At 33.3% G+C, this 20,622-nt stretch overlaps 2 protein-coding genes across 4 annotated transcripts; one reads left to right on the forward strand and one right to left on the reverse strand.

Annotated features, from left to right (window-relative positions):
• The first annotated feature begins 715 nt into the window (after window positions 1-715).
• Window positions 716-11,328, forward strand: LOC142630302 (endonuclease III homolog 1, chloroplastic). 3 transcript variants are annotated; one of them, XM_075804280.1, is made up of 11 exons: window positions 716-897; window positions 992-1,122; window positions 1,561-1,624; window positions 3,676-3,744; window positions 4,788-4,906; window positions 6,586-6,652; window positions 8,550-8,641; window positions 8,733-8,870; window positions 8,949-9,053; window positions 9,940-10,023; window positions 10,834-11,328. In XM_075804280.1, the coding sequence occupies exons 1-11, from the start codon at window positions 738-740 to the stop codon at window positions 10,975-10,977; spliced, it is 1,173 nt and encodes a 390-aa protein (XP_075660395.1). In that variant the 5' UTR covers window positions 716-737; the 3' UTR covers window positions 10,978-11,328. The 3 variants fall into 3 exon arrangements, with proteins under 3 accessions (XP_075660395.1, XP_075660396.1, XP_075660397.1); XM_075804281.1 differs by having other exon boundaries at window positions 1,001-1,122; XM_075804282.1 differs by lacking the exon at window positions 3,676-3,744.
• Window positions 11,329-12,250: 922 nt separating this feature from the next.
• On the reverse strand, window positions 12,251-18,082 carry LOC142633156 (protein farnesyltransferase/geranylgeranyltransferase type-1 subunit alpha). The gene is made up of 5 exons (XM_075807424.1): window positions 17,761-18,082; window positions 15,798-15,907; window positions 14,045-14,165; window positions 13,730-13,825; window positions 12,251-12,900 (listed from the first exon to the last, which is right to left on the reverse strand). The coding sequence occupies exons 1-5, from the start codon at window positions 17,998-18,000 to the stop codon at window positions 12,469-12,471; spliced, it is 999 nt and encodes a 332-aa protein (XP_075663539.1). The 5' UTR covers window positions 18,001-18,082; the 3' UTR covers window positions 12,251-12,468.
• Between the last annotated feature and the right edge of the window lie 2,540 nt (window positions 18,083-20,622).

A 20,622-nucleotide genomic window follows, 5' to 3' on the forward strand; every position in this document is an offset into this window, starting at 1 on the left:
TAGTTAGTTCAATTGGTAAAATCTTGAATGGTTGAACAAGAGATTTGGAGTTTAATTCCCACATATACAAAAAATAGATTGATGTCTTGATCTGATGATAAAAAGCTATTATAAGGAATAGACGCTATAGATTGAAACAATCTAAAAAAATTATCACATTATGAAGAGAAAAAAAAAGGAACCTAACTAGGTTACAACGCCTAAAAAGAAGAAACTAAATTGAGGTTTACCTATGTATAATTTAAGTTTAACTCACTTGTTAGTTGTCACAACGATAAATAATGTATTTTTTTTAACTCTTTATTTTTTTTTCTTATAATTCAATCAATGGTGAGAGAATATTTGAAGGTTTGAACCATGAATGCTTTAATTGAAATTTGAAAACATCAAAAAAATGTCATTTAAACTACAAAGACTCTTGATTTCTTTAACTTCTATACATTTAAAATTTTTCATTCTTGATAATTTTAACCTAATCATCTCTTATACTTGAATTTATTTCACATTAATAACTCTTATAATAAATTATATTTGACAATTAAAAAGATTAATGAATCCATTAAATCCCACAATTTAAAAAGATTTTTTTAAAAGAGATTAATGAATCCATTAAATCCCACAATTTAATAAGATTAATGCAACTTCAACAAAAACCTTAATTTAAATTTATAAATAAATAAATAAACTATATTAGATTTATTCTGACACTGTCCTTGTGTCCCTCCAAAACCCAAGAAATGTCCATCATTCTCCCAGGAACTAACTTGTGCACATCTTCACTTGCTTTTGGTTTTGGGCGAATCAGATTGTTCAGCGCCATGTCCAAACCCAATACAACACTCTCTTCCAAACTCCTCCAATCCAAAACCCACGTGCCCATTTCAGACCCAAACCCAGGTCATTGTTCTCTCTTACTTTTACAATGCATATACATGCTCTTCTAATAAAATCCCATTTCACTGTCTTTTTTTTTGTGTTCTGTTTTTTTAAGGAGTTCCAGGTTCTGAAACTTCCAATGGCGGTTCTGTCCCAGAACAACATGTTTATGTGAGGAAAAAGAGAGTGAAAAAGATAGTACAAGTTAAAGAAGAGGATCATGAAGCAGAATCCAATAGCAAGAAAGTATGAATATTTTTAGTTCTCTTGAGTTCAAAATCTGTTTTTTAGTTGTTTGATGATTGATTTAGTGTTAATGTGACATGGGTATGTTTTGTTTTTTGTTATTTGAATGTATGTCTCTGCCTTATATAGTAACTATTAGTATTTTATAATTATTCATGAAAGAAACAATGACTGTTTAGTCTCAACAACTGGAACAGATTCCCATAGAGAATGGGGTTTTCATTTTAGATTTTATAAAATTAGCCTTATCTAATTTTGCAAAATTTTATGCTAAATTTATTGGAGTACCCATGTTTCATTTTGGAGTAAGTTTTATGATTTGATTATTTTTCTCTTAGAAAACTTAATCTCTACAGGGCCATAGTATTGCTCATATTTGTGTTCAGAAGGTCAGTGGTTTCTTTCCATATAAAATCACGATCAACTTTTTCTATGCAGCTCTGTGGCCTACCTGACATTGAAGAATTCGCGTACAAAAGAGAAAATGATTCTTTTCCGTCAAGTAAGTACCTCTGTTGCCAACACTTTCTTGGCATGTTTGATGTCGTGGGTCATTTATACCCGATGAAATGTTTTATACTACCCGTGCATGCAAATGATGATAGTTGTGTTAGGTTCACAGCAGTTTGCATGCATTTTATTGAAAACTTATGTAGCATTCTTTACACATGCTACCGAAGTGGGTGAATTTATCTCATATAGCCTATATTTATGTCGAGTCATTGTCAAACTATGACAATAGTTTTGGAGCAACCTTCTGACTTAATTTTACAAGCTGTGGAGAAGTAGACATATTGTATTTGTGATGGGACACCTTTGAATAATGAGTTGATGGTAGACAACCTACTTTTAACCTAAAAGAGTGAGTGACTTCAGAAAGATATCGGATGAATGTTTAATTGGTCAGCTGTTTGTTTATCTGCTATCCCCTAAGGAGATATAATATATAGCCAAGGCAGACCATTTATAATATCAGCTTGATGACCAAATTAGAATTTTATTTGAAGTTTCCATGTCTTTGAGTATTTTAAAACTGGAGTTACCCATTGTGTTTTGTCTGTTAATTGATATGAAGATTAACGCAGAGTTTGCTTTCTAGGAAGTTGACTCAGTCATGACAACAAGTTGTGTTACAAGTGAAGTTATTAAGACTTATAAAATTATAATAGAGGAGAAAAGGAAATAAAAGACAAGGAAATTATAGGTGTTACGGAAAAATAAATTGCAGTAAAATGAATTACCATCAATTTACTTGCATATTTATAATTGTCTGAAAAGTTAGGAAGCAAGAATGATGGACGGGTTCGTTTATATATATATATTCTGTCAAGTAAATGGAAGTGGGGTAATGTTTTGGCTTTTGGCTTTGCCTCTTAGAAAACAGTGCTTTCTTTTTCCCACACTTCTGTTCCTTTTTCCCATTTTGTCTTGTCTAGGTAGGACTGAAGCTACATCCCACTCTACCCCATTACTACTTGAGCAAAGGCCCATAAACCTTTTGGTTAGTCACATTGGATCAATGTAAGTTGGTTTCACTTGCAATTCTCCTTGTATCTTTATAACATGAAAGGATGGATATGGAATTACCTTAATGGAAAAAAGTGTTATATTTGGAGGCTTGGAGGGTGAGGTAGTGGGGATATATTACTTGAGCAAAGTAAGCCTTTTGGTTAGTCACATTGGATCAATGTTTTTCGACTTCACTTGCAATTCTCCTTGTATCTTTATAACATGAGAGGATGGATATAGAATTACCTTAATGGGAAAAAATGTTAAAGGATTATATTTGGAGGCTTGGAGGGTGAGGTAGCGGGGATCTACTGGCTGTTTCTTTTGATTAAGCTGGACTTCTTGATGCTTTCTTTTTTCACTGGTCACCTTACGTTCTTCAGAACTATGACCTGTAGAATACAAACTACATGGAGTTGGGCCAAATCTCTTTGATGCCGTGTGGGTTGCATTTTGAAAGTACACAATTTGCTTTATAAAGTACAACTGAAGCCAGTTTTACTTTCAAAAGTAATAAAAGCACTTATAAAATGCTGGAAATTATGAGTTCAAAATGTCTATATGAAATGTGATGTTCTCCACATTATCCCCCAGATGTTGATTTATTGGAAAATGATGGACATTTATGTATGTTGGGAAGTGAACCATCAGTTCACAAGGTAATGCAGTTACGTAGAGGCTGGCAATGTATATTAAGCATACTGTATACCACATTCTAACTATGTTGAATGCTAATGTTTATAGAAATCGTATTTATAGATCCTGCTTTTGGATAATTCTAGAATAGTAATCTCATCAAAATCGGTAAGGCAATTTTGACATATCTTGTGAGCAATTTTTCTCAAATAAAAGATTCTGAGATATTTAGAGTTCTCAAATTCATGCAATGTTAGACTGTGTATATGAGTTTATTATTGTATTACACCTCATCCATGTCATGAGTACTATGTGTTTGGAGAGGTCCCTCTCTCTCTCACAAACACACACAAAATCACATTCACTGTCCTGGCCTGAAAATTTTTTCTCATGTAAAAAATTGTGCAGGGAAGTCAAATCCTGCCTCAGATGTGCTTCCAGTGAAAACTGAAGTTGCTTCTTCAATCATACCTAGAGGTACATGCAGAAGCAGTACATATTGGAAATTGCTTTTGGAAATTAGAAGATAAAGGATAAGAGCTTTATATTATGCCCATAAATAGGGGATTGTTTATTTAGAGAAATTATGAACCAGCTACAAGTCCATTTAGCTAGAAATTGTTTGTGTTTTACGAATCTTTGTTATACATACGATCATTTCAAAAAGACTTATCTGATAATTGCATCCTCAGGTTTTCCTTGTTCTTTTTAGAATAAAATGGTTCATAGAACACTGCTTCTTAGGCATGTCCTATTGGCATTATTTCGAAGCCTGGCTGATAGCTTTATAATTTATACTAATTGCTTGAGCCAAAAATTACTGCCAATGCTCCTGTAGAATTACTGTATACGTTTTTCTATTTCTTATCCATGATGTGAAGCAGCAGACAAAGAATTTTTCTATTTTTATAGTGAAACATGCTGGGTATCAAGTCCTACACAGAAAATTCAGAGTGGCCATCTGTCAAAGATTGCCACATTGAGCCCAGACTGGTTCATTCATTTATAACTCGTATTACAAAAGATGCCTTCTCTTGTGCCTTGCTTTGCTTGGAAGCATGTCATCAAGATCATATTGTTGAATGTTGAGTGTTGACAAAATTGTTGTTTAACTGCCAAAATACTGTAATTTGATGGCTGTAGTCAGTTATATAAGGAAGTTCTTTTCTTTAAGGGTACTTTTTTATGTCATGGTTTTTGATTCCTGGTGGTGCTTGTGATATTGGACCATTTTAATGATTTCAGTAGTCTTCGTCAGTGATACTAGTCAATCTTTGGGCTGCATAAAATCCAAAAATCTCATGGCATGTTGGTTTCACATGCAAGTACAATGAGGATCTTAGACTTTCAATTGTCCCACATAAATCTAAGTATAACCATATGAAAGAATAATGTCGTCTTTTTATCACCCATTTTCATGTGAAAATCACATACTATGATGAAAAGGCTGCCTTTTATGGTTAAATATGTTTCTATGGCTGTTTGCAAGGATGGGTTAACTGGTAGTTTGGTTAATACAGGTGAACCACCTCCAAATTGGATAAAAGTCCTTGAAGGGATTCGCAAAATGAGGTCTTCTGAGGATGCACCGGTAGACACAATGGGATGTGAGAAAGCTGGCAGTTCTCTTCCTCCTAAGGTATAATTCTCCCTTGTCCAGTAATGGGTAGATTAAGTGAAAAGAGCATATGGATTGATAGACCTTATGTTAGTATCATTATCTCTTTCTCAGCTGTTGATAAACTCTCTAACACTAGCAATCAGATGTTCAACTTCATAAAATGTAGGCTTTGAGAATGACAAAATGCTTTCAAAGTTCATATATCCTGGACATTCACCTGTTTTTTTTTCTTAAGTGGAGAAATGGTGAAGAGAAAATCAAGGTGTTCACTCGGAAAAAAAAAAAGAAAAAAGAAAAGAAGGAGAAATCAAAGAACCTAAAGTAATGTTTATATAATTCCTTTTAGGAATTTTATGATAAATCATAATACTGGAAACATCTAGATTTACTTCTGGGACAGTATTGGAAAATTTACATGGTCTGGCAGGAGAATCAAGGTGGTAGATGCCTGGAGGTGTCAGAATTTCAAAGCGGCTCTAGAAAAGGAGTTTTTTTGTACTAGTCCATTAGAGAATGTGGGAGGAGAATAGATTCTCAAAAACTTTCCAATTAGGCCCTTTGTTTTTGGTATGATGACTGATGAGTTTTTATTGGGTTTTGAATAGTCTTTTTAGAGGAGATCATGATGTAATAACCCGTCATTATGTTCTACCACAGGGACAGGTGTAATAAAATCTTTTTGTTTTGGAATAGGTTTGGATGATTGTTTCTTGTATCGTGACTTATCACTGGGTTCTGAGTTGTTTGACTAAAGGGGATCACGATGTAATAATCCCTCATTAGCCACAACTCTATCCTGATATATTTCTAGATCCCTATGAGGTGATCTGGGTGGCAGGACCAGCTGAGCCATAACTAGAGCAATGCATCGGAGATAGATCTATGGATACTTGGAGAAAGAAGCAGATACTTTACTAGATTTCTTGTGCATTGGAAGTTGTTAGAACTTAGAATTATTATTAAATGATTAAATTCACCATTTCCTATCAACTTAAGTTTTTAGGACAATTGGTAAATTTTCATGGTATCAAAACAGGTGGTTTTAAGTTTGAACCATGTTTCTTCTCTACCTCCAAATTATAATGTTAAAAATCCCACATGCTAGGCCTCATTTATTTAGGAGGAGTCTACTCTAGGTCCACACGTGAGGTGAAGTGTTAGAATTATGGTTGAATGATTAAATTCACAATTTTTTAATAGTTTAAGCTTTTGGGACAATTGGTAATTTATTAGAAGTATAAACCCTTTAATTTCCAATTACTAGGAGGGTAGAATCATTTGAAACCTCTAAACATGGAACAAACCAATCAACCCCTCAAGAAGGGATTAACTAATCCAAACCACACAGGTTTTAAAATGATAACAAATCCAAGACCTCTTTGCCATATTCTTTCAGTCTGTACCCCAAGACATCCTTAGTCATTAATAAAGAATTCAACCTTTTCAAATTTAATTTAGTACAAGCACCAATGAGCCTTGGACTAGTGGTCAAATGGTCTTTTACAGAACTAGCCTAGAGTTGGGCTTAGCAGGCCTGTCACCCTAATATTTTTTTGATAGTAGGCCTGTCACCCTAATATGCTTATATACTTTCTGACATATTACAATATCAGTTCTTTTTTATTTCATAAAGTTTTTACTTTGTGCATGAAGCATAGTATGCATAGGTTGATTATTTATATTTTGTCTTTCATCAGGAAAGAAGATTTGCTGTCTTAGTATCTTCGCTTCTGTCAAGTCAAACCAAGGATAATGTTACTAATGGCAAGTCTTCCTGCTCTTAAAGTTTATTGTCACTGACAAAAACTTTTTAATAGACTGTTTCCATTTGTTCTTACCAGGAATTTGTATCATCAGTATGTTTCTGATTGTAGTTACAAGCAGTGATACAATATCAGGACAGTGCACGGTCCACATGAAGGAAGTTAACTATTGCTATTAGCTTTTAGTCATCATCAGAATACTTTCATATACATGAGCACATGCGTGCACACACACACAGATCTAGTGATAAGCTGTTCTTTAGAGAGCTAAGGATGCAACACAGACCATCTCAGAAGCCTTGAATTAACAAGTTATGATGGCAAACTAGGGAAAATAGAAATTATGAGTTTGCTATGGATTGTAGACGAGCCAAGCTGGGCTGAGCCATGTATGGATTGGTTGAAGCTTGAATTAATTTAATCTAAGGGAGACATGTGCTAGAGCATGGGATTAACTTCTTCGGCTGAGCTAGCTCAGCTTCAATAAAAAATATCCTTTTGATTGACTCAAAACTCAAAAGACTTCATGAGATTACCTCCTCCCACAAGTGTGGATGGAGAGTGAGGTAGTGAGTTTAAAACCTAAAAAGTCAATTTTATTAGTCTGTCTGCTCTCCGTCAAAATCTAACTATGTGATAGGAGCCATGAGAAAATTTAACATTGTCCTGTCAGAGCAGCACCCAATCATTTTATGATAATAATCACAATTCAAAAGACCTCATGAGATTAACTCCTCCCACAAGTGTGGATGGAGGGTGAGGTAGCGAGTTTAAAACCTACATGTTAATTCCATTAGTTGGTCTGCTTCATGAGAGCATTTAACATCGTCCTGTCTGAGCACCCAATTCATTTTATGATTAATCTAAAAATATTAGACACCTGTTTTTTCTTCTAGATCCTTTTGCTGATAATATACATTTTTAGCTGTTACTTCACTTTTTACAAATAATTGATCAGAAGTGAGTAGATTGTAGATTGCTAAAATGTAGAGTTCCAGATTTTACTTGGAAAAATCATGAAAAAGTCTATATTAATCAATAAAAAATGTTTGAGACTGTACAAGTGGTAAAAAACTATTGTACAAAATACAAAAATAAGCTTATGGCCATATACAATCTAATTGGGCAGTTGTTATTGAACTAGAGTGTATTGATTTTTTTTGAATATTTACAGATGAGACTCCTTGAGTTTGTATTGAGACTGTTTAAAATTACTTGGTTACTTCGCGTGCATTAATTGGCCATTTAAGCAACCTAAATAGATATAGAAAGTTGTTCCCTGTAATAAGAGTTATAATGGTAAGATATGATGATGAACATGGAAATTATATGGGAGTCTAAGAGATGGATAAATTTTATGCTGGTCTCCAAAAGCATATATGTGCTCCATTGTGCTCTATATATACTGTGCTAGTTTAGAATCCCGTGCATATGCATGGGCACAACATACACACACACATCATATACTCATATAGGTTTCTACCTAATAAGTAGCAAAGTGTTCATAGTAGTATTATGTAAAAAGTTAATAAATTTGAATTATTTTTAGCTAGACAAACAAATGGCATTGGAAAGCAAAATCTTTCAAACTCTCTTTTCTTCTAATTTTAGATATAGAATTAGATATGATTGGGTTTTTTGTGGTTCATTTATATTGGACTTCTCGTAATTTGCACTCAATTAGCTCACTTAGCACAAAAATTAAAAAAATTAGATGGGACATGTGGCACAAAATTAGAGCTCAATTTTAGAATTTAATTGGATTTTCTCTTTACTTTGGCTTCATATATATATATATATATATATATATAAATATATGATTTATTAGTTTCTCTAAATCATGTTCTGATTTTTCATTGATGCCCTTCAAACTCTACTGACAAAGGTCAAGATTGCAGGAGCAATTCAGCGTCTCCTTCAAAATGATCTGCTCGTTGCTGATGCCATTGACAAAGCTGACGAAGCAACTATCAAAAGCTTGATTTACCCCGTATATTTGTTTTTTGGAGTAGTTTATGAAACTTCTACTACCTCTTTCTATATATATATATATTTTTAATATTTATTTATAAAAATTTTAGGTTGGATTTTATACAAGAAAAGCTGAGAATATGAAGAAAATTGCAAAAATTTGTCTCGTGAAGTATGATGGCGACATACCTAGCTCATTGGAGGAACTACTCTTACTTCCAGGGATAGGCCCTAAGATGGCTCATTTGGTAGGGCTTGTTTGCATTATTTGATTAAATCAGATTGCTGCCTAGCATCTCAAAGTTGTGTTGTATGTGGTGCTTTAGGTTATGAATGTTGGATGGAATAATGTTCAAGGGATATGTGTAGATACCCATGTACACCGCATTTGTAATCGGCTTGGATGGGTTTCAAGACCAGGCACAAAACAGGTACCTCTCATTGCTATCCATTTGATCCATACAAGCAGCTTTCAGCTTTGGTGGTTTGCCAATGAACTTTAGCTTAAATTACACTTCTTACATAATAATGGGATGGGAGGTGAGGTTGAGGGTTCAAGACCCATTGGGTGCTTAACTTACAAATCAAAAAAACTTCGATGGTTTTTTAAAATTGACTTTTACACTCTGGAGATTTTCCCTTGCTCTCATAAAATATTTTGCCAATGAGCTCTAACTCAACTAACACCTATTCCCTTCATAGGAATAGGGTGGAAGATGATATCATGGATTCGAGACCTGTTGTGTGCATGTGTAACTTAAAGAGCAAAGGTATTTTGGACTGTAGAACATATACGGTTAACAGGTTAATAGCTGAATTAATTCTAAACTTATTAATCGATATTAACAAAAAACAAATCAACTTATTAGAAATGTAATTATCATAAAAAAATACAATATAAATATAACTGATAATTTGTTCTTTCAAATGTATATTTCATATAATTAAAGTAAATATACAAAAATCAATGGCATCTTCACCCTTCTGGTGCAAACTAAGCTTTGTTTTGTTTCTACCTCTGTTAGGTCAATCAATTTACTTGGCAGTCATGGGTTAATAATAAATGGCAGCATAAATATAGAGCAATTTTTTTTGGTGGGGTCAGGGGGGGCAATTGCCCCCCTTAGCTCTACCATTGTGTGTGTGTGTGTATATATATATAAAAGACCCGTTTGTCTACCGATTTTATTTGTTTGCATGAGATATATTTACAATCTTGAATCACTGCAAGTTAGGGATAACTCAGTGGCCCTTTCATGACTCTCATAATTATTAAGTGGCATAACATCAGTTGCTAATCCTTGTTGTCTTTACTAGAAAACTTCAACGCCTGAGCAAACAAGAGAGGCGTTACAACTGTGGCTGCCGAAGGAAGAATGGGTTCCAATAAACCCTCTTTTGGTAAGTGTAGCTGACTCATACTGACAAAAAAAGGAAAAATAAGGAAGGGGGGGGGGGGGGTGGAAATCGACACTTGTGCTTTAGTGCACATAGATTTGTCAACTTATACATTTGGTATTTATAATCATATGTGTCAATGTAAATTTAATTCTGTGCTGGCAAATTCAGGAATTTTTTTCCCCCTTTTAGGCAGGTCTTTCTGTTACTAAAGTTGAAACATTGTGTCTTGTGAGTATTGACTAATGCATACTGAAAGTACAGCTGGTTGCTGGGTCATCAATTTAATATACAGCAACATACTATTGCACTGCATGGTTCTGAAACTAATTATAATATACTGTTTATTAGTTTTACCGACTCTATTCTTATGGTTTAAATACCAAATACAAGTACGTTTTCCTATATATATATTTAAAACTGTGGTTAAAACCTGGGGAAAGAAGGCACCATAAGTTCAAGGGACCACATCATCTGCCCCTCCCCCTTTTATCCGGGAAAAAATTCTTATAATTGTACTTATCAGTATTTAACAATTTTGTTATATGGAATTGTGGTCACCAAGGATTTGAAATAAAGATATTGCATAATTTGCATGGTAGTATCCTTGTCTAGCAGACCCAAAGAACAAAAGTAATTTATTTATTTAAAAAATGTGTGCTCTACTTCAATTAGGCATGTGCTTGTGCTTTGTGCTTAAGTGTGTGCCTGAGCGTGACACTGTTAATCACCTTACTGTGGCATCCCAATACAGGTGCAGTCATGTAATTGTTAAATACATTTTTTTTTTGGTTCTGATTTGTATTTAAACAGGTAGGATTTGGGCAGACCATTTGTACTCCTGTCAGGCCTAACTGTGGAAGGTGTAGTGTAAGTGAGCTCTGCCCATCAGCCTTCAAGGAAACCTCAAGCCCTTCATCCAAGTCGAAAAAGTCTGGTCTGAAAAAGAAGCTTTGATCTGATTGATTCTTGTAAGGTGTTTTGGTTTTTCACCCCATCTCTGAACGCTGCAATCCCGAAGGGTTCAAAATATTCATATTTTTGAATATCTCTTTTGTGTTTTTCCACCTTGTATCATAGATAGCCTGTTCATGTAATTTAGGAGGAAGATGATTTGCCTCTGTATATTGGTGGAAGCGAATAGGAGCAATACAGATTTTGGATGATTTTGGCTGGCAAAACTTTTGTGAGAAGTGTTTGTCATTGAACTAACATTGTAATATATATCAAGCATATCAAAATCGATCTCTCTCAATATTTGTTAAGTCAAGTATCATTATGCAATGAGAAGATCGGATTTAAATTTGAGTAGTGGTAGCACAACAATGATGACTTAGAAAGGCTTGAAAACTGAAGAAGGCCTTGGAACGTGAGAACCCACTACAAAATTATGTTCTGTAGAAATGTTGTAAAATGGTAAGGTTTCCAATAAAAATTGTTATACTTCAATGAATTTAAAATTCTCTGGTGCTTCCATTAACATTGCCTTTGCCAAAGTTAAATTTATTGATGGTGCCAGGAACTGTTCTATGTAGTTTATGATGGTGCTTCCATTAACATTGCCATCATAAACAAAAATTGCCATGATCAGACATTTATTTTGTGATTGGACACCAAATCTCTCTACAAAATGGATGAACATCATAAACTACATAGAACAGTTCCTTGTATACTGTGCTTTAGATTCCTCAACTGAACTTTAAAAACTTGGTTGTATGTATTATCATTTTCATACAGGCCTTAACCATGACTTCACAATTCCAAACCTCTTGCTGAATTGGGACACAAATATGCCAGTATGGTATCATATCTCTCCCGTAGGTATCTGCGCCAAACGCAAAAATTCTCAGCAAAATGATGTGCCCTAAAATTGACTCTACAAACAGCCATCTTTTAACCAATGCTGTGAAATAATGAATGTTGTTGTTATTATTATTATTATTATTATTATTTTTATTTTTTGATTAAATTATTATTATTATTTTGAATGGAAGATATAGAAATACTGAGTGTTATTAAATCAGACTATTTAAATCCAGTTTGCAGTTTTTGTCAAAACAGTATCTTATGCACGTCTAGCGATCTCTTTGATATCAAATGTCAATTCTAAAGAAACTTCTCACATGGTCATTATTTGAAATGAAAGCATCTTTCATGGAAACCTATTTGCAGGGTTACATTTTCTAGGGAAATGCAAGCAACTTATTTCTGCTATGCAGAAAAAATGACATTAATCAGCAGATGATAAGTGGTGTTCCAATTAAATAATAATGTTAGTCAAATTGGACTAGGGTTATTTTATATTATATTCTTACAACAAAAATATCCTTGCAAATATATTACCAAGGATCATGACCATGTATCCAACTCGACCTGTAGACACAAATAAGCAGAAGACAAACTGACAGTGAGAAGAAGCAACCAGCTCATCCATTAGTCCTAATGATATTAAGTCGCATGTGGAAGCTTGCTCTTACGCCACCTCCAGTAGTTAGCTCTGATAGGGTCTACGTGTTCCAAGATAAAACAAATTGATGTTGCCAAGTCAGAATCTGGTTCATCAGTGCCCGACATCTCTAAAGCCGCGACGACATCTTTGGCCTCTTGACTTGGTTGGAGACCATGGCAGAGAAGATCCAAAAGCGTGCTCAGAGCAAACACGAAGTTGCTTTTGGCATTCAAAACCCTCAAACACAGTAAGGAAACTTGATGATCATTCACCCAAGACTGAGTGTTGCCTTTGTAAAGCCCTCGAAGGTATCTCCATGGGCTCTCATTCTCTGGGTGGGCCAGAATGGCTTCAACAGTGTAACTCACTTCAGACTCTCTCATAGCCTCTAGGCCTCCCAGGTGGGGAGATCTTGTTATAACAAAGTATCTCTGTTACACGTAAAACATGTGGCGGTTGATTTACCAAGACGAGAAAAAAATGGAGAAATAATCAATTAACCCAGCCTGCCAATTTTTATTTATTTATTTAATTTTAAACAAAGATGCAAAGAAGGAAAGCAGAAAAGTAAACTTAAGCAGAGAAAAATGCCAACATAATTAGCAGGCATCAAATGTAAATAGAAAATGGTCATGGTAGCAACAAAGTTTGACAAGAATTTAAGGAATCAAAGACCAATAGTAGAAGGTTGAGATGAAGTTGTAACAAACAGTAGTCATTTCACATTGTAATGGTATTCCTACTGTTTTTTTTGCTACATAGGATGACAGGACCTTGCCCCTAGGGTTTGAATCTGAGTTGCCACTGAGGCAAGATGCTCTTGGCACATTCTAACAGTATTCAAAATAATTTAATAACAAAAAGCCTATCATGAGTTGTTTGTTGTAGATTCACTGTTTTAGTAAATCCATAACTAAAGGTTGCATATTAAAATTAAAAAGAGAAGAAAAGGACCAGGCCAAACTAGCCATGAGAAGATCCACCATGGAATCCACAGCAAAATTGTTCTAATCAACTGATTGTCTGAGTATGGGACTACACTCATCAGAACTTATATTATCTTGTACCAAATTGCAAGAGTGCAATTATTTAACTTTCACCCATGTCTCACTCCACCCCCCTCCCCCCCCTTTTAATAAAAAATTAGAAGTTAGAAGCATGAACGAAGTAACTCACGCAAATGCACATGTGACTACCACTTTATTTTTATTACATTGGATTATTATGATCAAACAGCAGATGCCCATCATCTCACTGTACCTGATTCCAAGCAGAATTGTTAAAAATGTCTGCTTCAAGGAGCTCCCGACAGTAGTCAAGCTCATCTTCCCATCCCCCTAGCGCCAGCAGAACCCACTGCATTAATGAAAAGAAAGAAAAGAAAAAAGAATAAAAGTTAGATATGATTCTATTTCACCACCAAGTATAACTTGAAATTTATAGAAGCCTCCAAGCAACAGTGCTCAAAATACTTCCAATTACTTAAAGGAATATATATATATATATATAGGGAATCGTGCAAGGAAGTGCTTCATGTCACCTATTTAGCATAAAGAAGGCAACAGCAGCACAAACCTGCCTATGGGACCAGGCATGATAATGTTTCGCATCAGCGGATAGTATCTTCTTGGTGAACTCAAGTTCCTTGTCTGCAGCATCAGTTCCCAATTTTTCAGCAACCCACCGCCTATGATGCCTACAAATATCTGTCATTAAGATCAATGCAGTGGTATGTGGGTAAGGGTAAAATAAACTACAGAAACTCCCAAAAAGAACTCAGAACATTTTTGTAGTTGGATGGAGAGATTAAGATGAAAACTAGACTGACATGACTCAGAAGAAACTATTCAAACAAAACTATTATTTAAAATACTAAAGAAGAGAATAGGAAGTATGCATTGATAGAAGATACTAGGCTCAACATGACGTAGACAAATTGGGGAATTTGTCCATGCATGGTTGTGGTGGATTTAGGGTTTAATAGAAAAGATGAAGGTCAGATTTAGGGTTGTAAGGAAGAAAGAGAAAAGAGAAATATGTGGAGTTCGGGTGAAGTATGAACAATACCTGAAAATAGTAGCACAAAAAAGAGAAGAAGAAAAGAGAAAGAAAGAATTACACACAAAGGCCAACATACCTCAATACTTCAAACATTCAGTGTTTTTATTAATAAAATCTATCTATTTTTAAGGTACATTGAGCACAAATATATAATAGGACTCATTCTTGTTTAACTAGTAAACTAAGAACCTAATAAGGTATTAACTAATAAAAGACCAACCTGGATTAAAGGAAAATAAAACCTTAGATAATTTAGAATCTCCTAGAAAATTCTAGATTCAACAAAACTACTGAAATACCTATAATTTGCAGGGATTGCAGAAATTACAATTTTGCCCTTGAATACTAAATTGACCATTACTTGTTAAATAAAAACCCAAATTAAAACAGTTTCAGCCCTCCAACAAATATAACTATACTTTTAAAAGCACGACTTTTACTTCAATTGGACTTCACACGTGGGCCCACAAATTTCTTGAAATGATGAATTTGCAAAATAATAACAAATTTAAACTTCCATGGATGCATCACAACAGAACTTATAGACCATATTACACAAATACACCAGAAAATGAATCTGGGCCTTGGAAGATAGGGCATTATTATATAAGTTTAACCGAATAATGGTAAGGAACTCTATGCCCAACTTACAGCCAATAAGTATTTACTCAAAACAAAGTGAACTAAAGAAGCATTCTGTGCCAGCACCCTCTATTCTAGTGGACAATTTATGTAGATGCCTATTCGACACCATTTCAGACATGATATCTATGTTAAAATTTAATCTCGTTCAAGCTTTGAGTTACAGACTAATATTCATATGATTTAATGCATAGTGGTTGGGTCATAGCACCACAGTCTATTAATTACATCTTAACTAAATTAGCACCTCCAAGTTCAATCAAGTCATTGCAATTTCTTCTTTTCGTAATCTCTCCATCCCATAATTGGCATCTTAAAAATGAATATTTAAAGAGACTAAAAATTGAAAATTCAAGTTTTCTTTTACATTGAGCGGAGGAGATGGGTGACAGAGTATGAATTTGGATTGGAAAAAATGGTTAAAAAAAATACATGTGGCCATCCTAATTAGTTTGTTTAGAATCCATAGCCGACTGCAAAGTTTAAGGTGATTGCATCTTGTTTTCAGATACAACATCAGATTCAAATTTTTAATACATCTTCATAAAACATTTCTTTCATTTTACATACATTGTAAACAAAAACTAAGAGAAATGAATCGAAATGTATAGATACTATGGCTCACCATATCTGATAATTTTTTGAATTATTCTTAGCAATGTTGTCGATGTAATCCAATTCAACTTGCAAGTCAATATCAAGTGCCTCAAGTACTAAACGCCTGAAATGCCATACCTACCAAAAAAAGAAGAAGATTTCTTAGTCCCAGATCCAAAACTAAATTGTCACCAACATTTTTCAAGAATATCATCTAAGAGAAAAAATTGGCCTCCTTTACAAGCATCTTAGTATCTGGAATGTTATGGGTTCTTGTTTAAAAACACAATTTCCTAGCCTCACATGTGAAAGAGTTTGTATATCATATATGTTTCTAAAGAATGCTCTCTCTCTCTCTCTCTATACATACACACACACACACACAGATAAGTAATTCTAAGTTAGTTCAAGAGTTTGGGCTTGGGGCCAAGACAAGTGCCTTCCATCAAAAGCAACAAGTCGCAGGTTCAATTCCGGGAGTCAACCTCTCCAAAAAATCAAAAAGGGAGTAAGGCTGCCCACCAATCACGACTCCAAGACCTTGCAAAATGGGAGCTTTGTGCAGTGGGTATGACCTTTAAGAAATACTAAGTTCAAAGTTCAAACAAATTTCAACCATCTAATATCCAAAGAATTTCAATAACGAGTGCTTAAATATACTGAAGCTCTCTGCACTCTAACATCAAGGGTAGTTAGCTTAAAGCCCAATTGTGAAATTGAATTACTTTTGACAATTAATTAAAAGCAAAAAAGATCATAACCCATAAACAGAGAAAATTGTATGTTTTGACAACTTCATGAGACATGAGTTCTCAATATATAAATTATTCATAAATATCAGACAGTTTAGTCCAAATTCATCAACTTTTTGATATACTAGCATCAATTTGATTAAGCTTCAAAAATTGAAAAAATATTCTCTACTGTATTGATATTTAGAAGAGGAATTACAAACTAGCCAAGAAAAGACTCTATTCTTATACAGAATGAAAGAGAAAAAGATCAGGCAGCAAAAAAAAACATTGATTTTCCACAACTTCATGAGTTCTCAATATGTAAATTATTCATAAATCAGACAATTCAGTACAACTGTTGCAACTTTTTGGGATATTAACATCAATTTGATGAAGTTTGTTAAAAGTGAACAAATATTCTCAGCTAGTATATTGATAATACAAGAGGAAATTACAAACTACCCAATAAAGGAATTAAATATACATACATACATACATACGTACATACATATATATACACATACATATATATATATATAATTTTAAAAGAAAAAATAAACAAACACACACACACACACACACACACACACAAAGACCCGAGTTCTAAATTCTTAAGACTACAAACACTGATTTTCCACAACTTCATGACTTCCGAATGTGCAAATTATCAACAACTATCAGACAGATTAATACAAATATACCAAATTTTTGTGATATTAACATCAATTTGATTAACCTTCTTAAAATTGAACAAATATTCTCAGTTATACTGATATTAAGAAGAGGAAATTATCAAATCACAAACAAACCCAGAAAGCAATTTTATATTTTTTTTTTGTTTATAAATCGCACTTTAAAGACCTGAGTTTCCAAATTAATAATACAAACAAATCCAAATCCATTAAAACATCTCATTTAATTTGACAGAGGATAGAGTGTAGATTATTCATAAATATTAGACAGTTTAGTACAAATTTAGCAACTTTTTGATATATTAACATCAATTTGATTAACCTTCTTAAAATTGAACAAATATTCTCGGCTATACTGATATTTAGAAGAGAAAATTATCAAATCACAAACAAACCCAGAAAGCAATTTTACATTTTTTGTTTATAAATCGCATTTTAAAGACCTGGGTTTCTAAATTCATAGCAAAACAAACAAACCCAACACCGCTAAACCATCTCACGCGTTTAAAGTTTAAGCCTTTGAATCTATGAATTGCAAAAGAGAGAGAAAGAGAGAGGTAATTACAGTGTAATTGCCGGGGTTGAAGGAAATGGCTTCGGCGGTGAGATTGAGAGCACGAGAGGATCGCTCGTCAGCGACATAGATGGCTCGGAAGTAGTCCATGGTTTCGGCAAAGTCAGGCTTATAGTCAATTGGGACAACCGGGTTCGGACCATCGTCCTGGGGGACCGGAGTCACGTCGGACCACTCCGGTCTTTTGCTCAGTGGGACCCACCGCATCTCTTCGTCTTCGTCGGACTCCATTGGTCTGAAACTCGGTAAGGAAGAATGAATGAGTGAAGAGTGGTTTCTGGTCTCTACCTTCTACTACTTTACGCAAGGAATTAGATTCTTTTGTTTTTGTTTTTGTTTTTTCACTTTTTGGTTTTTTATTTTTTTTTATTTTAATGAATTGACGATTCTAACGTGGAAATTAAAAATTTGTTACCCAACAACCTCAAAATTTGTCATGTTATTCCTTTAAAAAAAAAAAAATTCTCATGTTATTAAGGGTCTTTCTTCTTGATAAAAAAGAAAAAGAAAAAGAAAATTGATATGCGTTTTGACCAAAATTTAAGTTGCCTATATGTTATTAAATTTGACACTTTACCTATCGGAGGAAAATATAAGTTGCTTTATTGTAGTTTGAAATTTCATGATGCAAGTGCTTGGTTTAATTCTTTTTTATCTTTTATTTTTATCTATACTATTATTTAAGAGGTTTTCCCTATTTGGATTTCTCATTTTTTAGTTCAAAAAAACATCTACAGTCCTATGTTTAAGTAGAAACAAAACTAAAAGGCAATCTAGTAAAATGTAATTCTAAGTTCTAACTCCCACAAAAATATTGCCTAAAAAGTAAGACCACTCTCCTATTAATTTTTAAATTGATTTATTCACTTATAAATTAGATTTTTAAAATAAAAATTATATATATATAAAATAATTAAGTACAATTTTTTTCTACAAAATAGTACCACAAAAAAAAAGCTTCATCGCACGCGCTCGTGTGATAAGGCTAGTGTTTTTTGTGCTTTTGGAGAAGAGAGACATAAAAGTGAACAAAATTACATATTTAGTTATGTTTTTAATAAAGATAGGTTACAGAACTTTAATTGAGTTAACCTCACATGAGAAATTTGTAATTTGCCAAACCACAGGTAGGTAGCTTAAATTTTGGTCAAACCATAAGTAGATAAGTTGTAATTTACCCAAAAAAAGAGAAGAGTATATGTATTTGGTCTCTATCCTTTACACAATATTTCAATTTGGTTCTTAACTTTTTAATTATGTCAATTTGGTTCCTAAACTTTCAGTATTATGTCAATTTAGTCTCTGCAGTGCAGTTATCTCTTGAATGAAAATTGCTAACATAATAAACGACAAAAATAAAAAATTAGTTTATTACCACATCAACATAATTTTTTTTTTTTAACCGTTAACTATGTCAACAATATCCATTTAAGGGATAACAACATAGATTAAATTGACACGCTATTGAAATGTTAGAAATCAAATTAACACAATTGAAAGATTAGCGTGTAAGAGGCAAAATTTTCAACCAATTATAAAATGCCACATCAAAGTTTAGTGGCAAATTCTAAATTAATGTCATTAAATTAATTAAATTAGATGATGACATGTGTCATCTAAATTGGCATCACATTGGCATATCAAAATTTGCCATGTGTCATTTGGCCCACAAGATAAAGATAAATTTCCTATTCAAAGTTTATGGGTAATTATCTTTATTAAAATAAATAAATAAATAAAATAAAGATAAATTTTCTATTCAAAATTGGTAGATAATTATCTTTATTAAATAAATTAAATAGAGATAATTATTTATCTTTGTTGATTATTATCTTTATCAAAATATGATCTTTATCAAAATCAAAATAGATAAATAGAGATAATTATCTCTAAGAAGAATTTAGGCCAATCAAAAGTCTGCTACATACTTTCAAGCATATCAATTCATAGTGGAGCTTATCCTCTAAAATCACTATAAATAGAGGACATTCCTTCTCATTTTTGGGAGAAAGTTTTCAAGAGGCCCAAGCTTTGGAGAAATTCTGTCTCAAGAATCTTTGAAGAACTTTAAGCATCTTTGAAGAACTTGAAGAACATTTGAAGAACTTGAAGAACATTCGAAGGGCTTGAAGAACTTGAAGGACAACAAATCTCTAACAAGCTTAAAGCCAGAGATTCGTTGTGAAGACCATTTGATCCATCTTTCAACCAAATTGAAGAAAGTTTCGCGTTTGAGTCAAGACCATAAAGAAGATAGAATCAGACGAGCATTTGTCAAAACTGAGATTGAACTCATTACTTGATTAATACAAAAAATACATTTGTAGAACTCATTTTTTTTAATTTGTTTGATTTTTCTTCAATTGAAAAATTTGTGTTTACATAGCGATCAAATTGAAATATGATATAAATGATAACAACCAAATATGTAGTTTACCCAATAAAAAAATAGGTAAAATATTTTTTGTTTTTGTTTTGTCTTTGGTTAATATTTTTTTGACTGTTAATGTATAGATGTGACAAGAGTATTAGGATCGGTATACAATGTCTTAATTTTTTTTTTAGAGAGTTTCACCCTATGATGTCTGCTCTTGATGATAGCTCTTTATCATCAAACCAAGATACCAATCAGTTTTTGGTATAGGCGAAGATTGAACCCCAGATCTCTTATACAACCATCAGAAACTTTATCAGCTGAGTTAACTAAAACCCACACATTATGCAATGTCTTAATCAAATGCCTCTTTATATTTTAATATTTGCATTTTTAATTATTTATGTTTGATATTATCTTTATATTTTTCTTTGTAGTCAATCTTAGAATATTAAAATTACTATATACTTGTCCTACAT

This window comes from Castanea sativa, chromosome 4, assembly GCF_040712315.1.
Source record: "Castanea sativa cultivar Marrone di Chiusa Pesio chromosome 4, ASM4071231v1".
Taxonomy (NCBI): Eukaryota; Viridiplantae; Streptophyta; class Magnoliopsida; order Fagales; family Fagaceae; genus Castanea; species Castanea sativa.